The sequence below is a fragment of the Fusarium mangiferae genome (assembly GCF_900044065.1).
Source record: "Fusarium mangiferae strain MRC7560 genome assembly, contig: FMAN_scaffold009, whole genome shotgun sequence".
Lineage (NCBI taxonomy): Eukaryota > Fungi > Ascomycota > Sordariomycetes > Hypocreales > Nectriaceae > Fusarium > Fusarium mangiferae.
Window position 1 is genome coordinate 938,596 of NW_024573929.1, and position 13,181 is coordinate 951,776.

At 49.8% G+C, this 13,181-nt stretch overlaps 5 protein-coding genes across 5 annotated transcripts; 1 reads left to right on the forward strand and 4 right to left on the reverse strand.

Moving 5' to 3' along the window:
• Nucleotides 1-328: 328 nt before the first annotated feature.
• On the reverse strand, nucleotides 329-1,990 carry FMAN_12403 (putative DNA-dependent ATPase MGS1; the record flags this gene model as incomplete). The annotated part of the gene is made up of 1 exon (XM_041834938.1): nucleotides 329-1,990. The coding sequence occupies one exon, from the start codon at nucleotides 1,988-1,990 to the stop codon at nucleotides 329-331; it is 1,662 nt and encodes a 553-aa protein (XP_041685152.1).
• Nucleotides 1,991-2,593: 603 nt separating this feature from the next.
• Nucleotides 2,594-4,532, reverse strand: FMAN_12404 (related to PCF11 component of pre-mRNA 3`-end processing factor CF I; the record flags this gene model as incomplete). Its single annotated transcript, XM_041834939.1, has 3 exons — nucleotides 2,594-2,953; nucleotides 3,003-4,295; nucleotides 4,371-4,532. The coding sequence occupies 3 exons, from the start codon at nucleotides 4,530-4,532 to the stop codon at nucleotides 2,594-2,596; spliced, it is 1,815 nt and encodes a 604-aa protein (XP_041685153.1).
• Nucleotides 4,533-5,586: 1,054 nt separating this feature from the next.
• On the reverse strand, nucleotides 5,587-6,441 carry FMAN_12405 (uncharacterized protein; the record flags this gene model as incomplete). Its single annotated transcript, XM_041834940.1, has 1 exon — nucleotides 5,587-6,441. The coding sequence occupies one exon, from the start codon at nucleotides 6,439-6,441 to the stop codon at nucleotides 5,587-5,589; it is 855 nt and encodes a 284-aa protein (XP_041685154.1).
• Nucleotides 6,442-8,569: 2,128 nt separating this feature from the next.
• Nucleotides 8,570-11,051, reverse strand: FMAN_12406 (uncharacterized protein; the record flags this gene model as incomplete). The annotated part of the gene is made up of 3 exons (XM_041834942.1): nucleotides 8,570-10,803; nucleotides 10,852-10,988; nucleotides 11,038-11,051. 3 exons carry the CDS (start codon nucleotides 11,049-11,051, stop codon nucleotides 8,570-8,572), a joined length of 2,385 nt encoding a protein of 794 aa, XP_041685155.1.
• A 301-nt stretch (nucleotides 11,052-11,352) lies between these two features.
• Nucleotides 11,353-13,081, forward strand: FMAN_12407 (putative actin-related protein RO7; the record flags this gene model as incomplete). Its single annotated transcript, XM_041834943.1, has 2 exons — nucleotides 11,353-11,765; nucleotides 11,815-13,081. 2 exons carry the CDS (start codon nucleotides 11,353-11,355, stop codon nucleotides 13,079-13,081), a joined length of 1,680 nt encoding a protein of 559 aa, XP_041685156.1.
• Nucleotides 13,082-13,181: the final 100 nt, after the last annotated feature.

Sequence of the window (13,181 nt, forward strand, 5' to 3'; positions counted from 1 at the left end):
TTTAGGTAGTTTAATGGGACAAAGCTTTATGGGAGAAATCATTGATACCTTGTAACATTTGGTGAAGTTGCTATGCATGTCTTTCACGTAGTAGTTAAGCCGGGAAGTACATGCCTTTTATGTATCATAAGAGAACAGATATGTTAACGAGAATCACACAGAGATAATGATAGTCTCTGTTTCCAAGTCCATGGTACAACCTTTATAGTACAGTATTGTAAACCCCTGGGGGTAACCAACCTTATCCTTACTCCTGAGACAATGCAAAACCACGCTTTTTATCCATTTCCTTATGCCATCCAGTCTATTCCAGATTCCATTCATATAACTATGTCCCACCCATCTCAAGATCTGGATCAACCTCTGTTCCTAAATCCCGGTCCTCAACGAATCGACGCCCGACAAGTTCGTCGGGTAGATAGGTCTGCTTCACCTGCCCATCACGGTAGTTGGGTGGATACTTGTACTCAGCGCCATATCCCATGTCACGCATGAGTCTTGTAGGAGCGTTTCTCAAGTGTAGAGGCACTGGAAGACCGGCCACACCAGGTTCGCGTAGGGCTGCATAGGCATTGTTGAGAGCACGGTAGGCCTTTGTGCTCTTGGGCGCATTGCATAGCGCAACAGTGCAGTGCGCCAGAGGGATCCTAGCTTCTGGCATGCCGATTTGTTGTGTGGCTGTGTATGTTGCCGTCGCAAGTGGCAGGAGGGTGTTATCCGCCAGACCAACGTCCTCGGAGGCAATGACAACCATGCGGCGGGCGATGAATAAGGGGTCCTCGCCGGATTGGAGCATGCGCGCAAGATAGTAGAGTGCGGCATCTGCATCGTTTCCACGGACTGATTTGTGGAAAGCAGAAATAGTATCATAATGTTGGTCCCCTGCACGATCGTAGACCAGAGTCTTGGTAAGGGCGGCCTTGATATCTTCTTGTGTGATACCCTCGCGGGTTGTGAGCGAAAGGGCGAGCTCGAGGAGATTCAATGCAGTACGAGCATCACCATCCGCAAAGCGTGCCAGGTAGGTCACCATAGCTTCGTCCAATAATGGTGTTTGCGGATAAACTGATTCTTCCTCCTTGATTGCCCGCTGTAAAATGCGTACTACATCCTCTGTTGTAAGAGACTGCAACGTAAAGGTTCGGCATCGGGAGAGCAAAGCATTTGCCACCTTGAAAGAAGGGTTCTCTGTAGTCGCGCCGATGAGCGTCACAGTACCGGCCTCAACAGGCTTGAGGAACACGTCTTGCTGGGCTTTGTTGAAGCGATGAATCTCGTCACAAAAGATTATGGTCTTGCGACCAGTGAGGGCAAGATCGTTCATTGCCTCTTGGAAGTATTTCTTGCACTCACTGACTCCTGTACTTGTCGCATTGAGTTCGATGAACCGACTACCGACCATGCGAGCGATACATCGTGCTATTGTTGTCTTTCCTGTGCCTGAAGCACCCCAAAGAATCATTGAGGGTACTTGGTTCGACTCGATAAGAGAGCGCAGCACACCGTTTGGCCCAACTAGATCTTGTCCGCATACTTCGTCGAGGTTTCGTGGTCGCATTCGTTCGGCCAAGGGCGCAGCTCGTGTTGTCTTTGTCTTCTTCACCACTCTTCCATCTTGCTCCGTATTCGGAGACCAAGTACTCGTTCCGTTGGCATTCTCGCCGTTTGTCGTCTCTTCCGCACTATTTGAGCTTGCTGCTCCATGACCCGGGCCCTCCTCGAAAGTCCTCTTCTTCCCTGCTATAGGCTGTAATGCTCCGTTCACAGGAGTCGCTATTCGGTTCTCAGAGGCAGCTTGTCGTTTTGGCGCGGGCGTAGAGAAGAAGTTGGAAGCGTTTCGTTTTTGAGAATTACTTTGTGGCGTCTGTGATTGCGGCGGTGTCGGGGCCTTCTCTTTGTCTATGATGAAGCTCTCGCATCCTGAGTCGATGTGGCTGTTGATCTCGGAGGATTTGACAGGCTTGTTGCAGATGGGGCAGTCGACCGCCATGGTCGCTGTAGTCGTGCCGATCACCGAATCACAAAGGGCGAGGTTGGCTTGGTTTGCTATACGACTTGGTAGGTGACGTTAGGTTGCGGTGAGCTGGCATCGGTTGGTTGGTAGATTAGGGTCAGGTCATGCATCGAAGGGAATGGAGCTTGGAGGTGAAAGCTAAGACTCGACCACTGGAAGTGAACAAAATAGAGTGGACCGTACCTGAACTAACTAAAACGCGTGCAACAAGCAAGCCCGTGTTCAAATCGTGGGGACCAATCCCCGAACAACGGGCCGCTCTCGGATCCATATAATCGGTATTTGCTAGTCTGTACTCCGTACTACCGCCGTCTACCGCTGTCATCTATCCTTCATACAGTTTCACGACATTTCACTACACATTATGAACAGTTTAGAATCAAAAGATTGCATTGGTTTATCTTGGCTATGGCGACAGCCCTTTCAATAGCCCCGTTGACTAAATTGCTAAAAACCCTTAACATAACTCCATGATAATGCTTCAACGACCACCAATCCCTTTCATGCTCGTTCCATAACGCCTGGGCCGCCATGCCGATATATATTTGCATCTCAATGCTGTACCGATGTTCGATTTCTTTACGCTGATGTCTTGAGTGATCGCACTTTAGGTGATGCTATGCTTGTCTCGGCCTTGCGTTTGCCTAGTACTGGTGTGTTTTCACGGTCTCGTGTTGCTTCTGCATGACATGATGCGTGGTATGCTCGGTCGCCAACTAAAACTGTGTCTAGCCATACCCATTCTTGTGCCGTATCGAGCCATTTATTCTCAAACTTGTCCTGGCAGATTGGGCAAACGGTGTTGACACGGCGAGATGCATCAGGAACAAGAATGTACTTTGGCTTAGCAGCCTCGGATGCCTTTGAGGCCTGAGCGGCAACATCCTCAGTCGTGGGGAGGTGGTCGACGTCGACGGCCTCTCTTGACTTGAGCCAGTCCTGTACTGTTGTTAGTAATTTTGTATTGTGAGGAGGTAGTGTGACTTACGCGTTGATCAACGTACCAACTCCGGTGCATACCTCGCTTCTCGGCTTCGTTGGTTCGCTGGTGGACACGGAAATGCCAGTCCATATGAGCAATCTTCTGCTTTTTTCCAACTGGATCGTCTCGAAACCGTCTACCACACTGGGTACAAGGTTGGCCCAGGTCGTTATGTAGCGCCCTGATCAAAGAAGGCTGACAGGGTTGTTTGAGAGCGGCCACATTGATACCCCCTTGTACTGGAACTGGCGTGGGCGTTGCTGAAGGAGCAGGAGGGAGTAGGCCTGACTTTCGTAGTTGATCAAGAAGACTCCAAGGGGCTGCGTTTGCTGCTGGCCCTGGCCCTGGTGCTGGTGCCTGGGACATCGTAGGCATTGGAGTCATCCCAGGTATCGTCGGTATCGACATTGCTGGCATAGGGGCCATGGCTGGCATTGCAGACATGTTTGGCATAGGTGGCTTTGGTGGTTCAGGACGAACCTGAGGAGGCTGAGGAGTCGGTGTTGAGCTCGAAGGTGTAGCCGACTTTCTTGCCATCAAGGCGGCCAAGGCTCCCGGGCCAAAGAGCGCATCAAGCGTCACACCTTCTTGCGCTGGAGCCGGAGCTGCAGACGGAGGAAGGGCTACGGACACTGGAGGCATGGGGCGTGCTTGGACGGGCACAGGAGGAGTAGGTGCAGGCCTTTGAGTCAGAGGCGCCATCATGTTTACGGCAGCAAGTTCAGTTACTCGTCTCTTAATGAGTTCAAGCTGATCCGGAGGCAAGCTAGTGCTGTTCACAACGCCCTGCAGCTCATGAAGTGCTCTTAATCTAGTCTGAACATCAACATTTTGGGGATTGCGCGAGGCTTCCGCCTGCGTGGCAACAATTAGATTCCGAATGTCATTGCTCAATGACTGTCCTCCATTTGAAGTGTATTGCTGGGCTGGATGGCCTGGAGGGTATCTCGTCCCCGGCGGTGTCGGAGTATCACGATGAGGCACGGCAGATCGCGGTCGCCCAGGCATCATTCCCGCTTGGGGCATGCTTACGGCGCGTGCCTTCAAGAGTGCATTTTCAATAGGACGCACCAACTCGTGCGAAAAGACGGGCCTGCTGTCCATTGACCCAGGAACAGGCTCCTTCCATGTTCTAAGCATCTCCTCCATTTTTCGACGAACTGGTTGATCGACTACTGCATAAGACTCCATAAAGGTCTTGAACAGATTGCGGCCGAAGTAGAGAGTGTATGGTGTGCCGACATTCTTCACGATCGAATCGAGTACATACAGAGCTGGAAGTTTCTTGTTCGGAGGCGCCTACGCGAAAATTAGCATTGAATTGAATTGGACTGTTCGTGCGCATTCATATTGCGCATCAAGATTCTAACTTACCTTGAGGATGTGTTGTTGCAAAACTTCGGCGATAGCTAGGGCATGTTCAGTATTCTCACGAGCAATGACTGTCAGGTTGCTAATCTCGAAGCGCATGTTGGAGGACAGATCCTCCAAGGCCATGCGGTAATCCTCCGCCACCTCAGCAGAGTCTCCAGACATGATAGCGGTGATGGAGACGAGCGCAACTGGTCGTGTGAGGTAAAGAGATGGTGATGGTGACGGTGATGATTGGGGCTAGGCACAGGTCAAGCTTAGTAGCGATAGGCTACGGAAACCGCTGGCGTCGGGCCTGGAACAACAATTGCGGATGCCTGAGGCTCCACTCAACAATAGATCAGGGACGGAGCACGGAGTAGTCGCGATTCAAATGCAGGGAAAAGCAACAAAGAGACTGGTTTCTCCTGAATAGAAAAAGCCAAGGAGAGAAGCCAGCTTATAGAACAGTTTCCCTGAATGTACAGCTACTCCTTGATCTATTTTTGTACCAAAAAGTCTTTTATTGTTGCACAAGGATTGTGAGTTCCTTGTATTGACTACTGATAAATAGATAGGATATGCATCTGAAAGAAGAGGAGAGAGAAGGAAAAAGAACATCATGTAATGGATGGCAGGCCGCCTTTAAATCTACGGCTTTTGAACCTTACTCCCACAGGCATTGGGTGTTCCTTGCCGGCTGACAAATATAGTCGGGCAATGTGCGTGCTACGCCAGGAGGTTATCGTGTAAGCCCCAAAGGCCCTGAACTTTAAGACCTACAATTGTGAACTTCAAACCAATACAAATTCCACAAAGTTCTCCTGAAAGTTCGATTCTCAACATTACGATATAGTCGCTTTGACATAAGGCTGTTCATAAGATGAGAAACAGTGGATTAAGAAGAAACAAGTCTGCATAAGTACATGGGCCTTATGAATATTAATCCCAGAAACACAATTGAGTTTGAATATGATTTGTTGAACTGGCTGTAAAGAAAGTTTGGCAAATGGTATCCCTGCTAGCAAACAAATAACGAAAGCCATAAATCCAAAACGTGGTATCGCTGACTCCTAATGCCTTAACGCCCTTCTACCTTTTTTCCTTCACGCACGCATCCTTTGCAGTTACAATTTTCCGAGTTGCACTGCACATTCTCCTTGTTCTTCACAGCCTGCGCCGATTGCTTCTTGTCCTCCGCTGCTTTACGCGCTTTCTCCTATTTGCGCGCCGATTCTTCCTAGAACCGAGACATGTGCGCCTCCGAGTACATGCTTGGGCTATGAGGGCGAATATTCATCGGGTGCAGGGCTGTGTCTGGGCGACGAACTTCAGGGACGATGGGACTACGGCGATCCTCGCCAGAGTCGTGTGACTGCCGGCCGAGGGAAGAGGGTTCTTGATGCTCGTAGTGAGGAGGAGGAGGAGGGGCATTACGCTCAAGGTCACGCTCCCGAGTGATAGGCTGACTTATGGTAGGTCGTCGGGGTGTGGACTCGTTCTTCCTGTCCCAAAAGAATCTCTTGAAAGTATTCTTGGGTCGATCTTCATTAGTAAATGATGCGCTGTAGTTAGACTGGGGCTTGCCGAACGATTCATCGTCCGCGAGGGATCCATTGGACCGAATCTTGCGAGCATTGACGTTAACACCTCGGAAGGCGAAAGTGCAGATGAGGTTCACAACGCCGAAGATGGAGGTCAGGATGCCAGCGGACACGATAAGTCGCCAGAAAGGAAGGCCCAACTCATCAACACTATAGTCCGACGAATTGAGCTTGCCGAGGAGGTTCGTCCCAATCAGTATCAGACCGATTCCAAGCCAAAAGAGGCCGTGTTCATCAGAGAATACGGGCCAATGATTGGCGAAATACGCTCTGCAGAAGGGCAACTCGGAAATGACGAGGAATATGGTGGCTGAGCTCATCATCGCGAGAGAGAGAGCCTCGAAAAAGAACCAGCCTTGGGAGGTGTTGATCTTGATGATGAGGACCCAACAAGAGGCAGCGGCGGTCAGGAGGCTGATGATCGTGAAAACACGCAGGATCTGGAGGACGATCATGCCTGGGCCCCAGGCTCGCTGACTAAATCCGAACATGACGGGCTATGGCGTATTTGGTAGGTAAAGAAAAATGAATGAAATGTTGTTGAGTTACGACTGAAGGTCGAGAAAATATTGAGATGAAGTTTTGATGAGGAAGGAAGAAGGCTAGGGGAAGTGGTTAGACGAGGCTTTTCTTGTTATACCTAAGGTAGGCAACTCAAGGACTTACTTTGAAGTAGGAAAGTGTGATATTTGAGTCGTGTAGAAACTTTTGAATCGAAGATATAGTCACGACAGTGAAGTGAAGTTTGTCGGATGTAAGTGAAAGTTATCAGTGAGTTGGTTTATAAGTGAGTCGAAGCTTGCACAAATGAGAAAGTGTATGTGATATTGGAACCAGTCCGAACAGTCAATAGGTGAACAAGAGGAAGTCAAAGAAGAGAAGGTTTAATGATAGGAAAATAGGTCAATGAAGGTGATTGAACACCATTGTTTGGGTTTGAATGAACGGAGAACAATAAGGAAATGGGGAGGGGTTTGCCACCTCAACAGCTGGCACAGGCAGACTTTAAGAGCTACTGCCTATGCACACATCAGTCACACTCTTTGTTGGAAACGATGCGACCTGCACAACAAACTTTTGGTTGGCCCCTGCATGCGGTTTCTCGTCATGGCATGGATGTGAAGCTGGAGAGCCAACCAAAAAGGAGGCGACTCACGATTCGATCGTTTCCCGCATCGAATCGCGTCAACGATTTACCCTGATGCTGGGCTCCACTCGGGCAGTCAATAGTGTCAGAAATGCAGAGAACCATCAGCGCTGCCGTGTCATGGCCGCCGTGCCTGGCCGCGAGCTGCTTCTATTCAGACTCGGTTTCAGCGGTTCCTTGCTCTGTGTGGAGGGCCCCCGATGGGCAGCAACAGGTCGCAGCGACTCAGACCAGTCGACCCAGGTCAGCGCCTAAGCCTGGTGCTCGTGCGATTTCATCCGCAAGCGCTGTCGTCTTGAACGTTGGGCGCCATCGCTGGATGGTTTGTTATATTTGAATCTCAAGACCGGGGTTGAGACGGAGCACGATTGGTTGTCCTGTGTCGAAACGTTGTTTCAGGCCTTGCACTACGAGCCGGGGCTCTAAGTGGGCCTCAATACCAACGCTAAGTGGCCAAGAAATGGTCTCCACTGAAATAGAGGCTTCACGATGGATGGAATAAAAGAGAGCTAGAGTCATCTAATGCGCAGAAAATTGATCCATTAAATTGTTCAGATAAACATAAACAACACCACTAATGCAGGCTGGTATATTTCTTTTAAAGGAAGACGCTGGTTCTGTAGCTTGTGCGGCAAAGACTCAACAATCAACCTACCAGGGTGTCCAGCATCTGAACAAATGCTGAAAACTAACTCCAGCTCGCGGCCAACTTCTGTAAGCTTCTCTCATCTTTCAGCTCACTCAAGTAAGCCCCCCAAAAACAAGCAGGATCTCGTTTTCGTATGCTAGGGTCGCTTATTACTAGGCCAAAGACCCAGCCAGGCGCTTGTGCTATGTTAAACGGAGCTTTAGCCGCGATGCTATTTTTGACCAACCAGGTGTAAGCGCCGGAGTTCGAAATAGCATCTCGTAGGGCTGTTAGTGTCTTCATTCACAATTTTAATGAACCTGGCTGTAGAAAACGAGTTGAGGTTATTTCTGAAGCTCTGATTCACTTTAATTTTAGATTATTTAGTCACTGCTTTTCGCGACGTCATGTCATTCAGATATAGATGCGCTCATTGATGAAACCAGAAGCTGGCCAAAATGCGCGTTCTGCATCTATGTGTAGGCTGGTCCCACAAACGACATGAGGAGTTGCCAACGTAAACCAGTTTTGTAAATGAATGCATGTATACGTGAATTAACTGTTACATGGAATTGTCTCATGTCTGAATACCCTCAGATAAGTTCGATTTCAAAAGGATGCATGAAATGAATCAAGTAGCCTCTCAGATCGTGTACTAGAGTCACTCTGTGGGCATGACGAGAAACGTGGCTCTGGAACCTGCAAACTGTGTTAATGAGTATATTGATGTCGATTCTTCGTAACGATGCCAGAGGTGATGGATCGTGAATATGCTACCCGCTATGTAGCGCCTGAAATCGAACCTGAAAACGCCGTGCCCATGCTGTTTCGTGTATATATGCTCCTAATCATCCTGTGTCAGGTCTATAAATCCAACATCGCTCGTCCGAAAAATCTTAGCCTTAACTCCTCTGCGCTCTAGAGCTGCTGTCTCCCTAGCCATCAGCTCGTCGCGCTCTTCAGCGTCGACCTCCACCTCTTCGTAGAAACCCATGGCGCTGGCCTTTGGGATGAGTAACTTCTTCTTCCGCGCAGGTGCAGGACTTGGGGTTGCGTTTCGGTCCGGTGGTAAGGATGACTGTTGTCGTTTGTTCGGGGATGCAGAGGAGCGTGAGATGAGGGAGGAGAGGGGAGCAAGATCGGTTGACGAGTCACTATCAAAGTCATCATCGAAACTAAGTTGAGATTTTGACTGCTGTTGTTTGGAAGCTGAGAGTAAAGAACTTGAAGCAGAAGTCTGAGACGAACTCGTGTTCTTGGACTTTTTTGTGAACATGTCCATGGACATCTGTTTCATCTTGGGAGGTCCAGAGGACTGAGAAGAGGTCGGCGGTTTTGCACGCCTCGCGTTCAACGCCGAGTCTTTCAACCTTTGCGGAGAACCACTTGACGCAGGAATCGCACACATCGGGTCAGGTAAGTCGCGAGAGGCAGGCACACGAGTCCTTGGCCGTGGCGAAGGCGAAGGGGGAGGCGAGTCAGCTGCACAGGGCGGGCTAGATGTGATGATAATCGCTTGCTGTTCATTTGTAGGCCTTCGTGTCCTAGGAGTCACCTGTGAGCTGGCAAGTGTCCAAGGGGTTGTTGTCTGCCTGACGGTGCTACCCGAGGTCGACGCAGATTGCTTACTTGGCTCCAGAGGTGACGGTATTCGCAAGCGGCGGGATGTTGTCGGTCGGGTCGGCGAGGTGATTATTTCTCTCTCCTTAGACAACGTCTTAGAAGTCACAGTAGAGACAGTATGAGGTTTGCTTGCTCGCACAAACTTGTTAAGCGCGCCAGCAGGCATCCCCGTCTTCGGACCAGGCTTGGACCTGGTTGCTTTCGTTTTAGGTTCCTTTATTTGCTGTTTCTTCTTCTCTGCAGCCCTTTGCACCACCTGAGCGTCTGCAAACACTTCTGGTATCCTCGACTTTGCCAGTATTTCTAATGTCCAAACACCTTGCCGCCCCGAAGGGTTAAAAGGAGCCGGCTGCCGTTTCGCCGTGGATTCCTCGATGTTCTCTGCGTCGTCGATTTCGTCATCGCTGTTCAGTGCCAGTCCACCTCGAGCTTGCACTATCTTTTCATCTTCCTCTTTGGACAAATCGATGGGCACAATTTCGCTCGGAATGTGCTGTATGCGAACTTGTGACACCAAGTCATTCTTGAGATCGGACCTAAACCCTGCAATCCCTTTGACGTAGTCTGCGTTGTCATGCCCTTCAAGAGCCTGCAACTTCTGGACAAGCACTGCATGAGAAAGCACCTTGATGAACTTGAGAGCGCCAACTCGGTAATCCCAGCCAAAGACCTCTCTAGAAAACTCTCTTAGGTCTTCAAACTGGATCTCTCTTTTCAGATGAACCTTCTCTCGGATCTCGTCTATGTTTTCCCTGGGAGACACAACAGGATGTGTGTAGTAGCGTAGAACCTTGAAGTCTGGGAAGGTTTCCGGTATCGCCAAGGCCTTGTTCTTCCTCTTGAAATGACCACTCTCGTTGGTGCGAAGCTCATGTATTAGGGAATTTCTCCAAGCTGTTGTTCCTTCTTTGTCCACTGCCTTCAACCGACAGAGATCTCTGCCAAAGCCAGCTTTGGCAGCTTCAACAGCCACTTTGATGCCACAGCCGGGGAGCCCATTAGGATCGTAGTCGCCACCGCTCATCAAAGCAACAAGAACCATGCCTTCGCGATCCAAGCCATGTTGATCAAGTTTCATTTTCTCAGTGTCGAACAGAGAGACGTGCGTCGGCGTTGTGTCTCGTTTTGATGCCGGTGACCACTGACGCAGCATTTTGGTGCATCCAAACATCAGAGCGTCAACATCTTCTGTTAGAACCATGTCTACGATGCCATGCTTCTGCAGCAGAGCGCACTCCGCCTCAGCTTCTCCAGGCGCATCGTGGGTGTTGCAGCCAAATAGTCGAATTAACCGTTTCGCTTGTGCATTGGCGAAGGAGTCGCCTCGACCGGATTTCTTGTTTCGCTTGACCGCAGGCTTGTATGGACCGTCGAAAACAAAGATAGGCTCAACTGGACATGCCAGTAGACGAACGAGTCGGTAGAATAAAGTTCGAATTTCGGGGTTGGTGCCGCCTGACCGTGTTAGAGAAGTGCTTCAGTATCTCAGTGGCTGTGATGTACCTTGCGCCGCCTGATTTTGAAATTGCCAAATCGCAATATCAATCGCTATTCGCAATGGCCGTCCCTTATTCTCTAGTGACTCGGCGGCGAGTTTCAGTAAAGCCACTCTTTCGCCTTCGCCCACCTCCTGGTAGATCCTGAAGAAATTAGCCTGGAAGTTTGCCATACATAACACGCGATTCTCACCCTTTGATACCCATTTGAACATCAGAAAGACCTTGAAGCAACCCGCCCCAAACTCTCCTGATTCGATAGTCGATGATGTAGGTTGAAGTTCACGGTCCAAGGTTGCCCCACGTCGCTGCAGTTACCAGTGACCACTGTTTTCTTAGCCAGTGAAGACGGCAGATCGGCGCTAAAAACGCCGACTTCAAATAGCCATTCAACCAACCAGCGTTAAGACAAGCTACATGGCTAGGTACGCCCTGACCAGGGCATCTCATCGCCAACATCGAACAAAGGGAAGAAGCAGGAAACACAGAAGAATTCATCTCACTCGCGATGGCCTCTGGATCTGGGTCTACACTTGCTCACAGAAGCGTGGCTAGTATCCGTGGAGGTCCTCCTCAGGGGCCAAGTCCATCGACTCCACATACCCCGAATCGCTCATCTGTTATTTCATCCTACGGCTCACCATCGACTATCCGTGCTGATGACGAGTTCATTGTTGTTGAGCTAGGCTCACGCCATATCAGAGTGGGATTTGCGGGCGACACATCTCCAAGAGTCGTTCTTCAATGCAGTCCTGAAGATCAAAGAAGGGCTGGAGACTTCAGAGGATGGCAACAACCGAAACGGTCACCTGGCTTGCAATGGTCAAAGGAACATGAGTTTTGGCGATATGATCTAAGAGATATAGAGCTTGGCCTATATCAGGATAAGCTGGAGCGTGTGCTACATGACGCTTTCTCAAAGTTTGTCTTGGATAAATCTCACAAGGGACAGTTGCTTACAGGCATATAGGTACTTGCTTATCGATTCCAGACCACGAAGACTCGGGCTAGTTTTGGACTCTGGAGTACCTCTTCCACTGTTGACAGCCACTTTGGATACCCTGTTTAGCAGATTTCAGTCACCAACTATCTCTCTCATGTCAACACCATCCATGTCGGCCATCTCAGCCGGTGTCAGATCGGCCTTGGTGATAGATATGGGCTGGGCAGAAACTGTCATCACCAGTGTCTACGAATACCGGGAAGTCAAGACAACACGTACAGTCCGAGGTGGCAGAGCACTTTTAGACACGCTTTACAAAACCATCGAGCCATTAATACCAGGTGAACATGATGTTACCAAACAAAGAGCGTTAGGCTTTGAAGAATGCGAAGACATCATGTGTCGTTTGATGTGGTGCAAGCCATCAGAATTTCGATCATCCCAGCGACAGTCGACCCAGCTGGAAACAGTTGACGAGCAAGAAGAGATCGAAGCTGAGTCGGCGCAAGCTGGTATTCCAACAGGGGTCGCCCAAATACCCGTTAACACAAGTCGTCGCCCATTGACAGTGGAGCTTCCCTTTGAGAAGCTTGCAGAGGTCTGCGACGATACCTTCTTCGACCCTTTAGCAGACCGAGCGACATTTGACGACGATGAACTACCGCTGCACTTGCTATTGTATAGACATCTTTTACAATTACCACTGGATGTACGCGCAATCTGCATGTCGCGCATAATGTTCACAGGAGGATGCTCCAATATCTTAGGCATCAAGCAACGGATTGTTGACGATCTCACAGCTATCGTCAACAAGAGGGGATGGGAGCCAGTGTTCGGAAAGGTTGTGGACAAGAATCGCAATAGTGCTAGGATCCATCAGCAGTCCAGCGCCACTTCTCCTACAGAAGGCTCGCCATCATCATCATCACCACCAGGTGAAGACGAACAACGCAAATCCCCCAAGAACGCAGCCGATTCAAAGGCAGAGCACGACCCGATAGAAGCCAAGGTTGTACGACAGCGGGCCACAATTCCACAATTCAAGGGCCAAATCCGGGTGATCCATACTCTTGGGCCGTGGATCGGAGGTAGTCTACTCTGTCAGTTGAAAATTCCTGCCATGGCAGTTATTGATCGTGAGTCGTGGCTCGCACAAGGCGCCAATGGAGCTTCTCGGCCTAGCGAGGTGGACTTCAAGGCACAACACAGACAGAGCGTGCAGGCAGGAGGATATACTCGGGGAGGTGGAGGACATCACGGAAACTGGACTCTAGGTGTATGGGGTTACCTGTAGGAGGTTCAACGTTGAGAGACATCATGAGATGAGATGAGATGAGGAATATGTTGGTGGTGTGGACAGAGAACTGGATGAGGTAGGCTAGGTTAGTAGGCAA